This window comes from Procambarus clarkii, chromosome 25 (assembly GCF_040958095.1).
Source record: "Procambarus clarkii isolate CNS0578487 chromosome 25, FALCON_Pclarkii_2.0, whole genome shotgun sequence".
In the NCBI taxonomy this organism is placed as follows: Eukaryota; Metazoa; Arthropoda; class Malacostraca; order Decapoda; family Cambaridae; genus Procambarus; species Procambarus clarkii.
The window spans coordinates 16,551,344-16,573,843 of NC_091174.1; the positions used below are offsets into that span (position 1 = coordinate 16,551,344).

The 22,500-nt window shown below is 43.2% G+C and overlaps 1 protein-coding gene and 1 long non-coding RNA gene across 2 annotated transcripts in view; one reads left to right on the plus strand and one right to left on the minus strand.

Moving 5' to 3' along the window:
- LOC123756339 (uncharacterized) overlaps nt 1–22,500 on the plus strand; it is a 1,167,846-nt gene that overhangs the window by 1,142,038 nt on the left and 3,308 nt on the right. The window contains exons 9-12 of the mRNA XM_069331344.1: nt 5,676–5,754; nt 15,224–15,362; nt 18,549–18,654; nt 22,404–22,500. The exon at nt 22,404–22,500 is cut by the window's right edge and continues 44 nt beyond it. Of these exons, the coding sequence (XP_069187445.1) occupies nt 5,676–5,754; nt 15,224–15,362; nt 18,549–18,654; nt 22,404–22,500 (421 nt within the window). The remainder of the gene's footprint in view (nt 1–5,675; nt 5,755–15,223; nt 15,363–18,548; nt 18,655–22,403) is intronic.
- LOC138368646 (uncharacterized) overlaps nt 1–22,500 on the minus strand; it is a 248,760-nt gene that overhangs the window by 131,417 nt on the left and 94,843 nt on the right. The window lies entirely within an intron of this gene.

Consider the following 22,500-nt stretch of genomic DNA (forward strand, 5'->3'; position numbering starts at 1 on the left):
GGGCTCTATCATATCTACACTTGAAACTGTGTATGGAGTCAGCCTCCACCACATCACTTCCTAATGCATTCCACCTGTTAACTACTCTGACACTGAAAAAGTTCTTTCTAACGTCCATGTGGTTAATTTGGGTACTCAGTTTCCCAACCCGTTCTCGCATTTTAAGTCAATATTGACTTTTTAAATAAGTGCATGTGTGACATACTAATTTATTGTGAATAGTTTAGTTTACCTTGAAAGCTTCTTAGAAAACACCGACCTTACCTAACCTTCTTAGTATGTTAAGATAAGCATCTTATTGCTTCGTAATTACAATTATTACTTTACCTATACCTATAATAGGTTAAGTAATAATTGTAATAATGAAGCAATAAGATGCTTATCTTAACATACTAAGAAGGTTAGGTAAGGTCGGTGTTTTCTATGAAGCTTTTCAAGGTAAACTAAACTATTCACAATAAATTAATATTGACTTATTAAATACGTGCATATGTGACATACTGACTATAAGAAAGTGCGAGAACGGGTTGCAGTTTCCACCTGTGTCCCCTTGTTCGCGTACCACTCGTGTTAAACAGTTTATCCTTATCTACACTGTCAATTCCCCTGAGGATTTTGTAGGTAGTGAGCATGTCTCCTCTTATTCTTCTGTCTTCCAGTGCTGTGAGGTGCATTTCCCGCAGCCTTTCCTCGTAAGTCATGCCTCTTAGTTCTGGGACTAGTCTAGTGGCATACCTCTGAACTTTTTCCAGTTTCGTCTTGTGCTTGACAAGGTACGGACTCCATGCTGGGGCCGCACACTCCAGGATTGGTCTTACATATGTGGTGTACAAGATTCTGAATGATTCCTCACACAGGTTCCTGAAGGCAGTTCTGATGTTAGCCAGTCTCGCATATGCCGCAGACGTTATTCTTTTGATGTGGGCTTCAGGAGACAGGTTTGGTGTGATATCAACTCCTAGATCTCTCTCTCTGTCCGTTTCATGAAGTACTTCATCTCCTATTCTGTATCCTGTGTCTGACCTGTTTCCACCGCCTAGTTTCATTACTTTGCATTTACTCGGGTTAAACTTTAGTAGCCATTTGTTGGACCATTCATTCAATCTGTTTTCTTTGAACTGAATACCAATCTGCAAGAAGCGAGACTATCGCTCAACCGTTCAAGTGGAAGAGTAGAATCTCTCAAATCTTTCCAGCTTATGAGTAAGAGTGCATGAATCGTGTGTGTTAGTAGTACATATGTGTGTGTGTGTGTGTGTGTGTGTGTGTGTGTGTGTGTGTGTGTGTGTGTGTGTGTGTGTGTGTGTGTGTGTTTGTGTGTTTGTGTGTGTTCATAACCTATTTATGTTCTTGCCTACGGGGAAGTGTGGGCTAGCTCTTTATTCCCCACCTAATAGCCTTGTTGTACCTGTTGTAATTGTGTTGCTGCTGCTGTGTGCGTGTACATGCCTGTGGTTTAGTTCCTCTTGTCTGCTTCTCTCTTTATATTTTGACTTTTCTAACTTTCTGGTGGCTCATTTTTCTAGTGAATTGTTATGTATCATAGAAAGTGGCCAGCACAGGCTTCTGGTGCTCCTCTTTGTATCAAAGGTGCGATTGTCATATGTCGGAAAGTAGCATACACCTTGAAGAATGTGTGTGAACACTGAACAACGGCCAAGAACATACCGGGGAGCTGTATACCCGAGGTGCATTGCCACCTGAATGTGTATCTACATCCATCTGTATACCCGAGGTGCATTGGCATCTGAATGTGTATCTACATCCATCTGTATACCCGAGGTGCATTGGCACCTGAATGTGTATCTACATCCATCTGTATACCCGAGGTGCATTGCCACCTGAATGTGTATCTACATCCATCTGTATACCCGAGGTGCATTGGCATCTGAATGTGTATCTACATCCATCTGTATACCCGAGGTGCATTGCCACCTGAATGTGTATCTACATCCATCTGTATACCCGAGGTGCATTGGCACCTGAATGTGTATCTACATACACCAGTACACCCGAGGTGCATTGGCACCTGAATGCCCCTCTGCCTCTACTACACATACTGCTATGAAGTACACATATAGCAGTATGTGTAGTGGATGTTGATGTAGAAGGTGAAGTCCCGTGGGTAATGTGTCAGTGACTGATCACAGAAATAGCCCCCTAAACTGCTAGTGGCAGTTGTGTCAGGTTATATCATAGGGTAACTAATCACCGTTTCCTTGGGTGTTGCTTGATGTCAGGAAGGAGATTCAAGAGAAACACAACAGGACACTGCTGCTGCTTTAATCATAATTCCAAACTAATGCTTGCGTTCTCTACATGGAATTTGATGGAAACGCGATGTGAAACGGACATGGTCTGGCATTTCCACATGCCTCAGTCAATGGAACTGCCGTATGAAGCTAAGTCCAATCTGACCGGATCCCCTCACACAGCGTTGAATGCTTTTCCTCGACGAGAGGTTTGGCACCTATCAAGAACCATTCAGACTCCTCGCTCAATGCATCTCGTACTCGAGCCTCCATCTCTCCCTCGCCCTGGCTGACGCAATATGTCACATTTCCTCGCACTCAATTATATCTTCAATGTCCAGGACTGAATGTGTTCAGTAGGGCCGTTGTGAAGGAGGGCCGAGCACGTGCGAGCTCTGACATACTCAGCGTCCTATTAGCTTCCTTGGCCACGTGGGGCTATTTCAGAACAAGGCGGATTTGCAAGTTAACATTTTTGAATGTATGCATTTCCCTGCAGGTTTGGGGGGGGGGGAAGTCCTGTCTCACACACTCTGACATGAATTGGATTGGATATGGCAATGCATTTGATGGTGGTAGAATGGAGGATGGAACACCACCAAGCAACACTTTATGGTCCACTGAGGTCAAACAAAACCAATTAAAGATTAATTAAAATACTTGTGAGGATCGGTGAAGACCCGGAGAAAGTAGAGCGAGCACATTTGGGTAAATAGAGGGAGAAAGTAATATGACAAATGCGAGAAACTATCTAATACGAATGCTAGAAATACACAAGATCGCTCGTGAAGATAATAGCTGAGAATGGAACTATTGAAAATACTGGTTCACAGCGGAGGAGCGTGATGGTACACTAAGACATTCAGAGTAGACTCTCCTAGACGCGTTGGTCTCCCTTAACACTGGAAAGTCCATCATCTTGAGGTTATCTTGAGATGATTTCGGGGCTTTTTAGTGTCCCCGCGGCCCGGTCCTCGACCAGGCCTCCACCCCCCAAGAAGCAGCCCGTGACAGCTGACTAACACCCAGGTACCTATTTTACTGCTAGGTAACAGGGGCATAGGGTGAAAGAAACTCTGTCCATTGTTTCTCGCCGGCGCCTGGGATCGAACCCAGGACCACAGGATCACAAGTCCAGCGTGCTGTCCACTCGGCCGACCGGCTCCCTCATATCATATCTCCCTCATCATACAGGGACCTTTATTTTAGTAAAGCATGACAGAGAGAGAGACTCCCAGGTCGGGAACACCGTAATTATCCCCAATTATAAACAAACTTGGAAGGTGATTCATAACACTGTGACTGCCTCCCTCCCTGCTTCAGTGGCTATCCTGAGGGTATCTTGAGATGATTTCGGGGCTTAGCGTCCCCGCGGCCCGGTCCTTGACCAGACCTCCTTTTTGCTACACCCCCCCCCCATCCTCCCCAGGAACCAGCCCATAACAGCTGTAACTCCCAGGAACCTATTTACTGCTAGGTGAACAGACGCATCAGGGTGAAAGAAACTCTGCCTATTTGTTTCCGCCTCCACCGGGGATCGAACCCTGAACCTTAGGATGACGAATCCCAAGCGCTGTTCATTCAGCTGTCAGGCCTCCAGTCAGTGCACTCAGCACTGGCACTCTCTTGTGCCATCTGTGTGGTGGCGTTTACCTCCTACGGTTTCCCAACGTCAAGAAACTGTCGTACCAAAGTGCCCTTATCCTAGCCTACCAGAGGACCCAAAACAGAAAACGGGACAGGGTGTCAATTTCTCGAGCCGCAGCCATTTTCTAGCACGACGATTTTTGGCCTTAAGGGGAGTATACGTCAAAATGTGACGTTTTAGGAGGACGGGTTGTTGACGTTTCGCGAATGAGGCGACATAGTGCTTTGATGAAGTCGAATCGAACTTTTCCTTTCTAAACTGTAGCTGCTTTACCCTGAAGTAAGAATCCATTTCTCTGTCATATTACTAGTACTGTGTAGTCTATGGAAATTGTAAACAATTTAATCACTGTAGCCTATTTAACCCCCATTACCGTGTAAGCTTCTATACAGACTCGTGCTTCTTTAGTCATGTCGCAGCAGAGACGACTTCCAGTCTTACCGAGTCGGAGTTCAATCCCCGATAGTCACAGTTGTTTGTATCGTTCTTTCACTCTATTCCTCCCACCTGGGATCAGTGACCCACGAGGACGACAGTTCCTCCCACCTGGGCTCGGTGACCCACGAGGACGACAGTTCCTCCCACCTGGGCTCAGTGACCCACGAGGACGACAGTTTCTCCCACCTGGGCTCAGTAACCCACGAGGACGACAGTTCCTCCCACCTGAGCTCAGTGACCCACGAGGACGACAGTTCCTCCCACCTGGGCTCAGTAACCCACGACGACGACAGTTCCTCCCACCTGAGCTCAGTGACCCATGTGGACGACAGTTCCTCCCACCTGGGCTCGACGGGTCGACGACACCCCCACGGAGCTCATCTTTCAATGCGACAGGAGTCCTAATGGACCCCGCTCTCGAGAAGCGTGAGAAATTCCTTTTCTTCCTTACCTCTTCCCTCTGTGCCTTTTCTTCCTTGCCTCTTCTCCTTTCCACGACAGTTATTTCCTGATAACGCCGCTTCTGCCCGGTATTATGACAAACTGATATGGTCAGATACTCCTCCTAATAAATGATCTTTCCTGGAATTTCTCGTTGCTATTTACTCTTAAAACGTCTAGATATTTTTCATTAACAGTATTTTTCCAATTTGTTTTATTTTTTCCATTCCAATAGACTATTTTTTTTGTTTCGTTTTACTTTCATGATTTTTTTTTTTTTTTTTTGGCAAGGATATTCCTGCGCGAGCCTTAAGCCTCTGGCTGGCCCACTAAGTGTTGCTTGTTTCTGTTTTATTTTGAGTATTATGAGTATTTGTTATGAGTATTTATTATGAGTATTTATTACGAGTATTTTATTATGAGTATTTATGACAATGAACTTCGTTGATCTCGTGTTAGCCAAATTATTTCGAATTTTTTTCCAGAGTTTCCTATATTCCTTAGCAATTTGATTGTCTGGGTTCTTTTTAACTGTGTTTCTTGCAATTTTGATGTTCTGATTGAATATATTTTCACAAATCACGGTTTTCTAAGTCTTGGAATTTTTCTGGGGGGGGGGGTACTTCATTCTCATATGTTATTTTAAATTTTTTCTGCTATACATCTGTGTACTTTTGTCAATATTTTCCTGGTTATTTTGTATATTTTCCTGGTTATTTCTCACATAGAATAGTTGATTTTTATCCTTATTACTACGTGGGTTTCCTAGTTACCTAATAGGTCACCTTAGGTTATATTGTGCATATGGCTTTAAAAATTATGTTATTGGATCGTAATTTAATACATGGCATTTTCCGACACACCTGATTCTATATTCTTTATTTGTTTTTCAACAGGTGATAGTGTCGATGACAGCAGATGACCTTAAGGCCTTCTTGTGTCCGACAGATTGGTGGGACCATGCCTTCACTGCTAGTAAGTGTTGTATGAATGGTGGGACCATGCCTTCACTGCTAGTAAGTGGTGTAAGAATGGTGGGACCATGCCTTCAGTGCTAGTAAGTGTTGTATGAATGGTGGGACCATGCCTTCACTGCTAGTAAGTGTTGTATGAATGGTGGGACCATGCCTTCACTGCTAGTAAGTGTTGTATGAATGGTGGGACCGTGCCTTCACTGCTAGTAAGTGTTGTATGAATAGTGGGACCGTGCCTTCACTGCTAGTAAGTGTTGTATGAATGGTGGGACCATGCCTTCACTGCTAGTAAGTGTTGTATGAATGGTGGGACCATGCCTTCACTGCTAGTAAGTGTTGTATGAATGGTGGGACCATACCTTCACTGCTAGTAAGTGTTGTATGAATGGTGGGACCATGCCTTCACTGCTAGTAAGTGTTGTATGAATAGTGGGACCGTGCCTTCACTGCTAGTAAGTGTTGTATGAATGGTGGGACCATGCCTTCACTGCTAGTAAGTGTTGTATGAATGGTGGGACCATGCCTTCACTGCTAGTAAGTGTTGTATGAATAGTGGGACCGTGCCTTCACTGCTAGTAAGTGTTGTGTGAATGATGGAACCATGCCTTCACTGCTAGTAAGTGTTGTGTGAATAGTAGGACCATGCCTTCACTGCTAGTAAGTGGTGTGTGAATGGTGGGACCGTGCCTTCACTGCTAGTTAGTGGTGTATGAATGGTGGGACCATACCTTCACTGCTAGTAAGTGTTGTATGAATGATGGAACCACGCCTTCACTGCTAGTAAGTGTTGTATGAATGGTGGGACCATACCTTCAGTGCTAGTAAGTGTTGTATGAATGGTGGAACCACGCCTTCACTGCTAGTAAGTGTTGTATGAATGGTGGGACCATACCTTCAGTGCTAGTGTTGTATGAATGGTGGGACCATACCTTCACTGCTAGTAAGTGTTGTATGAATGGTGGGACCATGCCTTCACTGCTAGTAAGTGTTGTATGAATAGTGGGACCGAGCCTTCACTGCTAGTAAGTGTTGTATGAATGGTGGGACCATGCCTTCACTGCTAGTAAGTGTTGTATGAATGGTGGGACCATGCCTTCACTGCTAGTAAGTGTTGTATGAATAGTGGGACCGTGCCTTCACTGCTAGTAAGTGTTGTGTGAATGATGGAACCATGCCTTCACTGCTAGTAAGTGTTGTGTGAATAGTAGGACCATGCCTTCACTGCTAGTAAGTGGTGTGTGAATGGTGGGACCGTGCCTTCACTGCTAGTTAGTGGTGTATGAATGGTGGGACCATACCTTCACTGCTAGTAAGTGTTGTATGAATGATGGAACCACGCCTTCACTGCTAGTAAGTGTTGTATGAATGGTGGGACCATACCTTCAGTGCTAGTAAGTGTTGTATGAATGGTGGAACCACGCCTTCACTGCTAGTAAGTGTTGTATGAATGGTGGGACCATACCTTCAGTGCTAGTGTTGTATGAATGGTGGGACCATACCTTCAGTGCTAGTAAGTGTTGTATGAATGGTGGGACCATGCCTTTAGTGCTAGTAAGTGGTGTATGAATGGTGGGACCATACCTTCAGTGTTTTCAGACCAGCTCCCTAGTTTGTTCAGGTACTCCTGGATCATTCAGAGATCCTTCTGTATTCTAAATCCTTCAATCAGTGTTGCATCATCCACAAATACTGGCACGATAGATCATACTTCCTCAATGAGGCCCATGACGTCAACAACAGTATGGGTTCGGTCATTGACGCCTGTGGCGTTTTTGTGTTATTTTCACACAATCTGATGTCTTGACTCACATATAACTTTTCAATAGTGACGGATTACTATTACTCACTTCCTATTGTTCACGTTCGTATATGAACCTCATATGTGGAACAGGGTTTCAGAGCCTTCTTTAGGGTTCACTAAGATGCAGTCAGCTCATCCTATTAGTTTGCATGTTTCATTTTCACATAAAACTTGAGAAGGTTTTTTAGACAAGATTTAACTTTAGTGAATCCATATTTCCACGTGAATATAAGCCTCCTGAATATAAGATGTTGGTTACTTTACAGGGTGTACTTGCCAGTGGTTCAGTACAGTCTTCAAACTCTCAGGTAGTTCTCCCATTCATCAGTCAAGCAATAGAGATTATCCTAAGAGGTTTTCTCAGAGCCTCAACAACATATTTTCATATCCACGAGGTGGTTTCCTTCTTATGGTCGTTGATATATCTAAGTATTCTAGCTGCTGCGATAGCTTCATGTTATTTATTAATATATATTAGTCTCATTTAAAGACGTCCTTTACCTGGGTGAGGTTCTAGAGTACAGGTTCTAGCTGGAATATTTCCTGTAAGCTCATGTATCGTGCCCTGTATTCCACCGTGACAGTTTCCATAACCTTTGTTTAGTCCGATTACTTGATCGTTCACACATCTTCTATATTACACAGCTATATTAGTCTCGTATGGTGTGTCTGGTTCTCTTCTGAAATGTGTTACTTTTTTGTTCATTTGAAGGCGTTCCGGTATTCATAAGCCTTATTAAAGTCTTCCATGACCACCTGCTCATCTTTCTTGCCATAAGATAAATGTTGTGCACTGCTGCATTATACATTATTGTTCTTATAAATCAGTTTTCACTATCTGAACATTTCCGTTATTCAAAGTTCATCGTGTTCCAAGCAGTCACGTTCCAAAGTTCAGTACCCGCTATGCACCTTCAATGGGAGTCCCTTATCTTTTCATACTCCTCTTTCTGGTGTTCAGGGTTTCTACTTTTCTCTCCCAACTGTTATTTACATCAATTTAGCTGTAGAAGACTACAACTACATACGCGCACACAGCGGTCAATAATTCCTAAAGAAATTTCGTGTTATTTTCTTTCGTTGTCTCGTCCAGGATGAAGACCAAGTCTTTTTTCCGGCGAAGGTTTGTAATCTCTTCTGTTTTCCCCGTATTCTGAACAACTATTGCTGTCCCTTATGTGATGTTTATTACAACTCTGTTGTTCTCTTCATATGCCTGTCCGGACGTTTTGGTACTCGCCATAAGGTTGTACATTACTATTAACGCTACTTTTACTCCTCCTGTTGCTGGGGTTATTGTGGCATAGCCCTGTGACTTCTTCAGATTTTCTTTCAGACTTAACCAGCCGGGCCACATCTCTGCTCCTCCCGGGGGGGGGGGGGGGGAGGGAAGGAGAAAGCGCCAAGCCATCACAGACAGAGACGTCACAACTATACAGCCCTTGGAAGGGATCAGGATAGGGATCTGGGATGGCTCCTTCGAGGAAACACTGCATTTGTAATTAGCTCTGTAATTTACCTCCGTGCAACTGCTATGCCATCGGGATCTGTCTTATAGGGCCTTACTGCTCATTATCAGTTACTCAGTTTGATGAGTTCCTTGTTGAACTCCCTGGTAGATTGGCGAGTGAAGTGAGGGGGGGGGTGAGCAGGAATGAGGCCAAGAGGTCCAGATAGAATGAGGACAATATCTTGAGGTTATCTTGAGATGATTTCGGGGCTTTTTTAGTGTCCCCGCGGCCCGGTCCTCGACCAGGCCTCCACCCCCAGGAAGCAGCCCGTGACAGCTGACTAACACCCAGGTACCTATTTTACTGCTAGGTAACAGGGGCATAGGGTGAAAGAAACTCTGCCCATTGTTTCTCGCCGGCGCCTGGGATCGAACCCAGGACCACAGGATCACAAATCCCGCGTGCTGTCCGCTCGGCCGACCGGCAGAAGAGAAAAGGAGAAAGAATGAGCAGGGAAAGGAGATTGAAGGGGAAATGGGGGGAAAATGGGAAGAACTTTAAGAGAAAGGATGGAGAGTGAACGTGGAGAAGCGCCCAGGAGAAGAGATGGAGTGGAGGCTGATGTAGAAGAAAGGGAGGGACAGGGAGAGGTGTTTACAGAGGGAGGAGATGGCTCAGGCGTAGACATCAAGAAGACACATCAAGAGAGCCGGTGAGGGAGGTGAGGGAGGTGAGGAGGAACATATAAGGGAGACAGTAGAAGGTGGTAGGGAGACGTACAGCAGCAGGAGGAGGAGGAAGAGGAGAGCGAGAGTGGTGAGGACCTAGAGGGGGCGTCTAGTGCCTATTGCAGCCACCACTCCTCCGTCATGTTCTTGAAACTCCGCCTTTCCGGTCTAGAGTTCTCCAGGGCAATGACTACCTTGCTCTACCATAACTAATTTTTTTCCGAATCATGAATGGAGTTCACTTCTGCCACGTGAGTGGCGCCTCACGGCTGGGTGGACAGCGCTTCGGATTCGTAGTCCTGAGGTTCCGGGTTCGATCCACGGTGGAGGCGGAAAAAACAATGGGCAAAATGTTTCTTTTACCCTGATGCCCCTGTTACCTAGTAGTAAATAGGTACCGGAGAGTTGGTCAGCTCCTACGGGCTGCTTCCTAGGGAATGTGTAACAAAAAGGAGGCCTGGTCGAGGACCGGGCCGCGGGGACGCTAAGCCCCGAAATCATAAGATAACCTCAAGATAACCTGCTTATTTAGTTAATCTCAGATTTATACTATTATGCTACAAGAACCTTTCTAACATCTGTAAGTTGTGCATACAGATGCATACTTATCTGTTTCTCAAGCTTCTATAGGTATCCATTGTGAGCATATCTTTTTTTCAACTATCAATCCCTCTAAATATTTTGAATGTCTCTCATTTCTCTTTTTTTCTAAACTCTTGTTTTTTTCCTAGTTACGATTGATCGAACTCTTTCAATCTTCATATCTAATCTCTTACCATGGACCCTCGCAACAACTCTCTGTAACTGTCCACGTTTCTTGTGTGTTTTATGAGATTTGGGGCACCACGAAAGGGCCCTGAATGTGGTCTCACGTAGGCACTGTGGAGTGATATGAATACGCCCCGTATTCAGGCTCCTGAATGATGTTCTAACTTTTGCTAGTGTAGAGTATACTGCTGATGTTAAAATATAAATATGTGCCTCTGGAGTTATTATATCCATTCTCAGATCTTTTTCTCTAGTCGTTACAGACAGGTAGTTTCCCTTCACTCTCAACCATCCTTCTTGTTCCTTGTCACCTGTTCCAATATCCGTCACATAATACTTGCCGGTGTTTAAATCAAGTAGCCATTTAGCAGACCAACTCTGCAGTTTGTCAAAGTCATCTTGGAACATCTTACGCCAGACTGACTTCTCATCCCTCACTGACTGACTCCTGTCTGTTTGATACCCCTTATCCATGTTAGTGCTCCTTAACTTACTCCTGCACATCTCCCACGTTTGGTGGCAGTCCAGAAACTTATACAGAACTCCTGTAGGTTCGTTAGGCATGATTTAATTTCTCTAAAGCCGTGTTGGTGTTTGTTTACATAACAAAACCTCTCTAGGTTGGAAACTAGTCTTATCCTTATTATGCTTTCCAGGTCTTTGCAGGGGATGCTTGTCACTGATGCTGGTCTGTAGTTAAGTGTCTTCTTGTATATCTGTACCACATTCAACATCTTCAGGCAGCTGGGAAAATCTCCCTTCGCAATTGAATCATTAAAGATCGCAGGCCTCTGTATCTTTCGGATGACAACGAGTCTGCACTTGACATATTTTCAGTTGATAATTCTAGGCATCAAATTATTTAACTATTAATACAACGGCATATCATAGACATTGGTTCATTTTCTTTGTCATCAAAGTAATATTTCCCTGTACTCTCCCTGACTTAGAATATGACTCACTCGATCATTTGATGTTGGTATTCATTATATCGGGAATCGCAGCTAATGTGTGTTAAATAGCAAACACGCCTGGTACCAATGATACATGAAATTTAACCATAATATATTGATCTGATTTATTAATAGGTGGAAAGTGACCCCCATTTATATAGCCTGGTACACTCCAGCAAAAATGGGTGTTGCCAGATTGATCTCGGAATGTAATTAACGACGAGTCAAACTTTTATGTTAATTCAGTGCCACAATTAAGTCGGATTTAGTTTGCAAGTCGCGCGTAGTTGCGTTTACGAACCGAAATTGCGTGCTGTAGGATTATTTGCGTTATCGATTTGGCACAGCAATTTTATGAGAAACTGCGTTAAACCGAAACCTGCTAATCTCTTCATATTCCTGTCCGGATTTTTGGTATTCATCCTAAGGTTGTTTATTACTGTTAACGCTACTTTCCCTCCACCTGTTGCTGGGATTTCTGTGGCATAGCCCAGGGCTACTTCAAATTTATTAGTAGATGGAAAGTGCCTCCACTTATATAGCATGGTACATCAGCAAAAATAGCTGCTACCAGTTGCCTTTAATTATTTATTTTTTATTATTATTTTTCCCTCAGTTCCTTTTAATTATTTAGTTCGCCGTCAGTTGGTACCATGAGTTTACTCGTTATTGCTAACAGGTAATAACGAAGGCAGGAGATAGTTGATGCTAATAGGTTGTATGTAAGCACTAACAAGTTAATATAACAAGGTATTTTGTTTTATATTCTCCAGTTAATTTTGCGAGTCATTTGCTCTTCTTTAATGCAGACGATGAGTCACAATAACGTGTTTGAAGATATGGTGACCGAACCTCACATCAGAAAGTGAAAGATACGACGACGTTTCGGTCCGTCCTGGTCCATTATCAAGTCGTATGTGTCTAAAGCAAATTCTTTGCTTTGGATGCAGTGTCATTTACCTAGTTTTTTACACACTTATGCAAACGTATCTGTTCCTAACTCTGTTGTAACTATTCCGTTTCTATTGTCTTTTGTATTTATTTGTTTACTTCTGCTTTTCTATTTAGCTTCTTGTCATTGCATACTGCGCCATGAGTTACTGTATTCCCTGAAATGTCTCCACCCTGATTGTTGGTACGTCTCTCTCCTCAGGCTCTTTACATCTGTGTTTGACTTGATTCATCATTTCTGAACTATCTTCCCATAAGTCTTTCCTTCCATTGTACTCTCTCCTGGCTCAGCACCTTGCTATTCACCTGTGTGTGTTAATATGATCGCACCTCAGATTCTCCGCTCTGGCTCGCTCCACCAAATCTACTCCCTATCCAAGATACCCAACTCCTGCATCAACCAATTCCTCTAACAAACTTTACCTTGACGCCTAGTCAGAGACCGGGCCACAGGGACCTTGAATCCCCGTAAGGTAACGTTGCTCTCCCTCATACAATAGCTCCTTCCTACCCGTCCCCACTCATCACCCCCACTGTGGAAAAAATGCCGGGATTTATGAGGAGATACTTAGGACTTGTACTGCACCAAATTAAAAATTACTGTTTGTAAAAATAATACAACTAAAAGTTCTTAGCTAGGGTTGTAAATCCTACTCCTCTTGTCCTAATGACAATGGGCTGTAGGAGGCAGGTGGGACTTTATGGGTGAAAGGAGTTGTTGACTGAAGATCTACATCCACCTGCAGACACTTCAATACATCAGCTTGTATTTTTATACAAGGATTAGATTAAATAACTCATTTCTGTGACTTAACACTGGTTCAGCTCTAGATCATGGGTCGGAACAATATACACAGTCTAGCCGCGCTCTATTATTATTACTACAGCCAATAATCTCCCTATTAATAAACACAATAATTAGTATTATACTAGTATGATATATATACAATTATGCAATCAAAGGACCATAATACCAGTACTTGTGTCCAAGTACTGGTATCTAGGAATAAGAAATTATATTCAATATGATAAATTAATGATAACTAAGTTAGCAATTGTTAATTTAATGTATACGATCAATTATATATACAGATATATTCAAATTTATATGAAAAGATTCAAGCATTGAGTAAATTCAAGCATGAGGGTAAATATTCAAGTAAAAGGTTGAATCAAAACTTACTGAAATTTAGGGCTTTGCCCCACAGTATAACGATTAACAATTTATATGGACATATTAAGGTTATGTTATGATGCATGCAAATTGGCCAATCAAAATGCTACAAATAATACTCAATACTCATCCAAAAATTGAGAACCGGTGCCTGTCTGTATTGCCAGACTGTATGATCTCTCATGACGAGATAGCCACTTTATTTTGATATTACAGCTTTGCTGTTTAATATGTTCTTAGTAGCTTTGCTTTAGGATAAGATTAAGATAATATGGTGGTGAGGCAGCGTCACTTCATGTGCCACTCTACACTTATTTAGGTAAAAGTACTAGGAATTTTCTCAATATATATAGTCCAGGAACTTCCCCGGTATCTAGAGAGTTATGATTGGTGATATAAGATTAGTTTGTGCTGTGTAAATCCTATAATAAAGGGCAGACACCAACATGTGCTTCCACTGTTAATAAAAAAATGTTCTGGCCTCGGGCGGTGATGGGCGCTCGTCTCCTAGCCATCATCCACCATGCTCTCTAAGCAACCCGTCCTCTTATAATATCACTATGCGCTATGGCCAAAAGTGGCCACTATATCGTATGCGCTATGGCCAAAAGTGGACGTAATTTGAAATGAAATCGACTGGCAAAAGTGACGTACTGTCCCGTTTTCTGTTTGAGTCGTCCGGCCTACACGGAAAGGTTAGGAGAGGAAACTTTCATTTAAATTTTTTTTAATAAAAATTTGAAACTGTATGAGAATTTCCTGCCCACCTAACCTTCCAGAGGACCCTTAACTTACTGTTGCCGAAAAAAAATCCCATATTTATTTTCATTTTTTTTTTTCATTTTCAAATTACATCCACTTTCGGCCATACTGGCAAACGGCCAAAAGCGACGTTATTTTTAAGAGGACAGGTTGGAGTGCGAGGAAGCCACCAATCTATATGTATTGATTATTCTCATTGCCTAGACAGATTATTGAGATCAAATGTGATTATAATATAATTAGATATAGGATTTAATAATTATAAGTAGTACTTGATAGTATGATCGATTCTTATTAAGGATTTGATTTAATCCTCACCGGAAATCGATTGATGTTCTAATTGTTTTTTAATTAAGTTCTTCTCGAACCTTCTAGATCTATGAGAAATCATGCACAAAGTCACAAAGGCACATATTGGCTAACTGGCGTACATGATCATAGTAGCATTGTCATGTAGGATCTAGTTGATGTAGGATACAATGAATCTGATATGATTCTGATATGATTTAGAAATAATACATTTCTTAAATAATAGTATTGATATAATGGGTTGAAACTTCCCACACCCACCCCTCCATACTCCATTCCAATCACCCTCCCCCCCCCCCTCCATCTCATTCAGGAGCCTATTTCATCTTCTCACATAAAACGTCATATTTTACGATGAAATCCACCAATCCGTTAAAAATGCATTGTATTAACATTAAAACACCATAATATTGACGTTTACCATGTATCAGCTTCGATAGGTTCAGTGAGATGCCTGATAACTACCCGATAACAAGTCTTATGGACTAGTTCCAGTGGAGAGATTCCTGACAGGCCATTAGCAGCAGGACACTACTATTAACTACTAGTTAACGAGTTTCATCTTTGTTTCAGTGGAGATTTTGTTCCTGGTGTGGGGGATCCGTCTGTGTATCATGGTGAGGAAGGCCCCGTCAGAGTTCAACGAGTCCAAGTACATCTCGCTAGCTATCTACAACGAGTTCATCCTCTCACTCTTCCTTAACGTCTCCATGTAAGTGTTGTCCTCCTCTACGAAGCCTGTTTATTTATATACTGTTTTATCATCTCCCAATTTATGTTTTTCCCTGAATTTCTCTATCTGCTTCCCAGACCCAACTACTTGGGCTGGACGGTAGAGTGACGGTCTCACTTTATACAGGTCGGCGTTCAATCCCCGACCGTCCAAGTGGTTGGGCACCATTCCTTCCCCCCCTCCCCTTCCCGTCCCATCCCAAAGCCTTATCTTGACCGCTTTTCAAGTGTTATATAGTCGTAATGGCTTGGCGCTTTTCCCCCTGATAATTCCCCTCCGTCCCAGGCTTGGTTTCAACCGGTTCTTTTGAATTCAGCAGCAGGTGAGCTGTACTTTCCCATGGTTGATAGACTAGCTAACATCCTCTCGAGGAGTTCCAGCCCTGCTCCTGTGCCAGATAAGTCCATTACGGGCTCACCATAGCCTGTGCTACCTGGAACTTTTTGTTCCCAGTACCTGAATCTATAACAACAAAAACCCTCTGGAGTCCCTTGGTAGCACAGTGGGACTTGCCCCGCGCTGCACTGGCCTAGGTTCGTCGTCTTGCTGGTGAGGATTAACTAGGCACTAATCCCTAACTGTACGCCTCGTTTTCACCCAGCAGCGAGTGGGTACCTGGATTGTCAAACGATAGGCGGGTCATATTCCGCAGTAACTAGTGTGTAACTAGCTGATTACCATGATCTATGGGAAGGAAAATGTTCCTGTGCTCACCAGTGTAAAAGGGGGAACTCAATCGTGTTTTGCGAGTCAGGGACCATGATTTGGATTTAACTATCACTGTGCGTGAATAGTTTGATCATGCTATCCTCTCTACGTCAGGATCTAGCCTGTCTTTACCTGATTGGATTAGGATATAGCTCTCTCCCTACTTCACTGTATAATGACATTGTTTTCCTCCCTATGTGATGAATAAGGAACTAGCCGCATCTATACGAGTATGGATTAGGACCTAGCAGTCTTCCTACGGGGCTGGATTAGGGGCTACCATCTCCTAACATCACGTTACTGGGATTTAGCTGTCGCCCCCTGCGTGTGATGCTGTCTCCCTGTGTGTGATGCTGTCTCCCTGTGTGTGATGCTGTCTCCCTGTGTGTGATGGACTAGTATCTAGCAATCTACTCTGTGACTGGGATATGACTTAGCTGATTCGCTTTGTGACTTGATTCGAGTCTGCCCTTCTCTCAACATTGTTTTCGTCCTGAGTGACAAAACTTGGCCCTTAGCATCTCCCTACGTGACAAGATTGGATCTAGTCATCTCCCTACGTCACTGGATAGGATCTAGTCATCTCCCTACGTCATAGGATAGGATCTAGGCATCTCCTCAGTACACCTACACACAGTAGTGTATAGTGTGACGGTGGTGTCTGTGCGTGAGGCTGTAGAGTGCAGTGAGAGGAAGTATAGATGAGTGAATATTCTTTTGGTACCTTCAATCTTGTTGTCCTATTTATTATTGTACTTCATCAAGGTTGTCACATCAGTATTCATAGAACTTGGAACAGGGATGGCGATGCTTGTGCTCTGATGATCAATTTCATGATTAAACTATTTATTCGAGATACAATTAAGTCAAAGACGTTTAAATTGTAATACATTTATAATTGGGAAAGTTTACATTAAAATTCAGTACAATAGCAACAAGTCACAATAACTACTATAATGTCAACGTGCTATGTTATCGAATTTTAAAACTTGGTTTTAAATAAGTTGCTGTCTTATGACAGCATCACAAATAAGTTGTTAACAACTTATGCAAATCATTACAATGCTCGTCAGACTAAACAGGTGTACAGCAGATGTCTAAACAGGTCTAAATATAGAATTAGATTTTTTACAGTGAATTAGACTCGACATTTAGAATTAGCGACATTTAACTAAGAATTAGAGAGATGATACATGGTAAAGACACAATATATCATAAAATTTGGACAAGACTATTAGCAATAGAACTAATATAAACTAATCATACCATGACGTAGTATATATTTGCACACACTCAACATTCTACGTCAGCAGGTTCTGGGGTTATTCTTGCTTAAAATCACATCAAATGTACATCTCTTATAACATGGCTCTGACTTCAGTTGGACTCTAAATGCCTGCCGGTAATCCAATCGCTTCGTGATATTAGTTCCTTAATCATTCTAAATATCCAGCTGGGGGTCTCCCTGCGATCTGTCCTCTTACAAAGAACGTCGCCTTTAGATCGTATGCGTTACACAAGGCCAAGAAAATTCTTACTAGAAAATGGAAAGGGCTCACGAAAGTGACGTACTGTTCCGATTTCTGTTTTGGGTCCTCTGGCTTAGTCTGTTAGGTTAGGACACTTTAAATTAACTTTTTTTTTTTTTTTTTTTACATTTTGAAACATTACGAGGACGGTTTGGTCGCCGCTGACCAGCCGTGTTACCCTGTGTCCTTGACCCGCTACCCCCATTATAAATATAATCCATTGTCAAATTGTATTTCCTATGAGTTAAGTTCATATTTCTGGAAAAGTGGCCAGTGATAAGTGAGTGCCTGAAGAAAAAAAGTTGCTGCTGTTTACTGGATGGGCGATTCCTTTCAGACAAAATTATATCATTTGTTTGTGAATTATTGCCGTAAGTGTGTGTGTGGACATTAGTTCAGGTAGGAGAATACAATTAGTGGTTTATTGGTTCGGTTTGGAATCACATTAGCAATTAGCTCTTTGAATGTCAATTATTAGATTAATCCATATCATTTACGCTCATCACCAGCTAGTGAAATAACATAATTATGCAGTTAATGAGTAAATGGCTGATATTTTTAATGCATACATTTATGTACACATAGAACATTTTCAGATACATTTGTTTTAAATGTGTATTCATAGAAGCAATAAAATTGTAATATAAAAAATCCTTTCCCTTCCTTTCCCCATATATTACCCACCAACCTCTAACTCCTGTCCCACATACTACCACCATTCTCTCTCTCTCATCCATCCTTTACCCACATCCCTTCCTCTTACGAAATGTATCTTGTTTCAATTCTCGAACCTTTCCTATCAATCGCTCGTTTCCCCTCATATTTTCTATTTTCCCTTTTTCTCCTCCCTCTCACCCTCCCCTTCTATCTCTCTCCCATTCCCTCCCGCTCCCGTCCCATTCCTTATCTCCCCTCAACTTTCCCACAGGCTCTTCCTCCAGTCACCAGCCAATCCGGATCTTCTGTTCATCATTTTCTTCTGTCACACGCAGCTCACCATCACCCTTCTCATCGTCATCATCTTCGGCAGCAAGGTGAGTTGGGAGGGAAGAGATGGTGAGGGGAGGGAAGAGATGGTGAGGGAGGGAAGAGATGGTGAGGGAGGGAAGAGATGGTGAGGGAGGGAAGAGATGGTGAGGGAGGGAAGAGATGGTGAGGGAGGGAAGAGATGGTGAGGGAGGGAAGAGATGGTGATGGGGGGAGAAGATAGATGGCGAGAGGATGATGGAAGAGCTGGCAAGATGGGAGTGGTGATATAGTTGTAATGGTTACATTTAAACCACTTTTAACAACTGCAACTGCATGCAACAGTGGGGTACTGATGTGTCATTTTGCAGAGAATCAGTGCTGGTAATTATTCGCATGAGGAAACAACCACCGAGATTTGCCATACCTCGGGTGGGCAAGAGTAAGCCAGAGGACAGTAAACGTCCCCAACGATGATACCGTAACCTCCCGAGACAAGGTCGTCGTCGTCCTAGTTGTTACTTAAATTGTTGAATAAATTGTTTCTTATTGAGGTGCATCAATGTAAGAGTATCAATACAAATGCAGTTCTGGAGACTGTACTCCAAAATGTATGCTGCATTTGACATACCAGGAATACATTGATTAGACGTCTTACACTTCATTTGCAAGGAGGAGGTATTAAGCAACATCTCTCTCGACACCACAACACCATCCTGAATCGCCAGGACATTGTGAAGGGCACCACGATAGTCACATGCATCGACGATTGAAGACCGTACTTTTCTCAAGAAAAGATCTCAAGAGTACTCCGTACTCTTGAGACCTTTTCACTTGGGAGCTAACACCAGTAATCAACATTCAGATGAATTCGACCATACAGCTGTTCGATGGTCCTTCATATACCTAGCGGGAAGATAGCATACCCAGTGGACAACTAGAAGCTGGTGTCAGGGCATCAAACACCTCTCCCTATCCTTCGGAGTTCCCTGAGATTAAGGAGGGTAGGAAAATCGTAGGGGTGAGGTGAAGGACACACACTTATAGATGCCTATATTTCTGCATATAAGCTCCCCACCAAGTACACCCTCCCCCGCTATATACAACCCCACCAAGTAAAATAGGAACGATACCATGAGATCCAGCAGTGCTTCAAGTGCTACGAGCTCACCCATCCCCCCAACAAGTGCCAGCACCCTGTCCACAGTGCAGCCTGTACACACTTGACCATCACTACTCCATATGTAAGCCAACAGCCCATCGCTGCTTGCTCTGTGATGGCAATCATCCCGCAATTTCCTACCGATTCCCCCGCAGACAGGAAAGCATCAAGGCCCAGTTTGAAGCCAAGAGAAACAACCCTTCTACCTCCGCGACTAGAGCCCCAGGTTCTCAACCCATCACCTCGGTTCCCACCAACCGATCAGAAGATTTTCCGGTCTTGCCGAAAATTGGCTCCTCCCACCAGGCGACCCAGCCTTCACAATGGGGAGTCAAGGTCCCACAGGCTAATGCCTGCATCACGTGCAGGCATTATTCCTGGTCTTATTAGACTAGCGGGAACGCTTGCCGGACCAGACAACCACCGTTTTATCAGTGAACTGAGCATATTATACCTAGCCAATAGCCTGGCCCCCATCATAGCCCCTGGCGCAAGTCTCACTGCCTCCACTACCACTCCGGAGACTACCACCAGGACGACCACGAGGTCGATCTCAACACAGACTCCAGAACCACCCATGACCCGGGCGGCACAGAGGTATTTCCCTCTCTAGCTCCCAACACTCCTTCCATCACCATCTCGGCAGCGGCGCTAGCAGACGTGCTGTCAACAAATGCTAACATCACCACCACCACTCTTGAAATACCGTCTACCACCAATCCACGAGACCCGAGTCTACCACAGGCTGGAAGGCGAAAGACGAAGACCACCACCTACGGATGTTACGGACTCCTCAAACGAGGAAATCTTAGTAGGAGCTCCCCCGCTGCACCACAAACACGACACCTACTCGGTAGAAGTAGGAGGAGGCCACTTCACCAAACTCCAACGACAGCACGGGTCAGCCAAAGTCTCAGACAAAGAAAAAACGGAAGACCTAGACGTCTACAACTCCACCAGCTCCATAACTGGTACAGCCAACCTTCCAGGACTGAAGACTCACATCCATCCCCAGATTTACATCAGCCATTGATACAGATAATGGTTCCAAAGAGCCTCCACTTACGGGCTCACCATAGCCCGTGCTACTTGGAACCTTTTGTTCCGAGGACCTGAATCCAAAACAACATGTAAGCTAAGTACAGCTGTCTCCTTTGTGCACAGAGTGTATCCCTGAAGATGTCACACGGCTGACGAAACATCTAACAATAAAATAGAAAGATTAAGTGATTTAGTATTTCTTCACCTTCTAGAAGGTGAGCCGGCGGCTGAGCGGGCAGAACACTGGGCGCGTAATCCTGTGGTCCCGGGTTCGATCCCAGGCGCCGGCGAGAAACAATGGGCAGAGTTTCTTTCACCCTGATGCCTCTGTTACCTAACAGTAAATAGGTACCTGGGAGTTAGTCAGCTGTCACGGGCTGCTTCCTGGGGGTGGAGGCCTGGTCGAGGACCGGGCCGCGGGGACACTAAGCCCCGAAATCATCTCAAGATAACCTCAAGGAAGGTAGAAAACATTTACGTAGAATGAAAAATATTTATAAGAAAATTAACAGTCAAAATGCCATTGCCATTGTGTTTAATGACATGTGTATTAGAGAAAACCTGCTACCAAAATATACTAATTTATATATATATATATATATATATATATATATATATATATATATATATATATATATATATATATTATATATATATATATATATATATTATATATATATATATATATATTATATATATATATATATATATGGCATACCACGAAAGTTTTGTTAAACAACACCTTTGCAGTACTAAGCTTAGTTAAACAGCACACTATCAAAGGCAAAGCTTTGTTGAAGGCCACACTTTCAGCGGTATGGCTTTGTTAAATCGAACACTCCAAGTTGTAAAGTTCTGGAGAAACGTCCAACCACATGGGCAAGATGGTAGAGCGACGGTCTCGCTTCATGCAGATCGGTGTTCATACCCGACCGTCCGAGTAGTTAGACACTATTCCTTTCCCCCCGTCCCATCCAAAATCCTTATCCTCTCCAAGTGCTATATTGTCGTAATGGCTTGGTGCTTTCCCCTCCCTCCCTCTAGAAATTAAAAATATTAGTCGATTTCCAGCTAATTTTTTAGCTCAGCATTACTTGCCCGTGTTAGTTCCCATTTGGAATATGTATATTTATCTTGGCTAGTGTAATGTTGCACGAACATCAGTTTCCTCGAAATTGTTTAATGATACAAATAATTAGGAACATTGCAAACGAAGAGAGATTTACACAAATTTGCATTCTCAAGAAAGATGAAGATTAAGGGAGGTATACGATTGAAGTATACAGATGGATGGAAGGGATATAACATAAGGGGATATTATACTTGTGGCAAGTATTAGTAGTAGTATTTGCATATAGATTCGAGCTGTCTCGCATATAGGTTAATATAGGCCTCCCCAATGTTTTCCACCCAATTCTGATTCTTCTGATTATAAATCTCTAGAGATACTATTCAAACTCCACAGTATCCATTCAGTCACCTCCCATCACATTCATTCACCACGTTCCATCCTTCCTTCACATTCAGCGGTGAATGAAAATACCCCCGCTGTACCACAGTGACACTCTTTCCGCCGCTAACCCAAGCTCGATCCCTCTCTGTCCCTCTCCCCAGGTCTACATGGTTGTGAAGGGTCAGGGCAAGGGGGCGGAGGAGACCCTCAGCATGACCAAGCCCAAGGCGGCCAAGTTCATGCAGCGAGGACAACAAG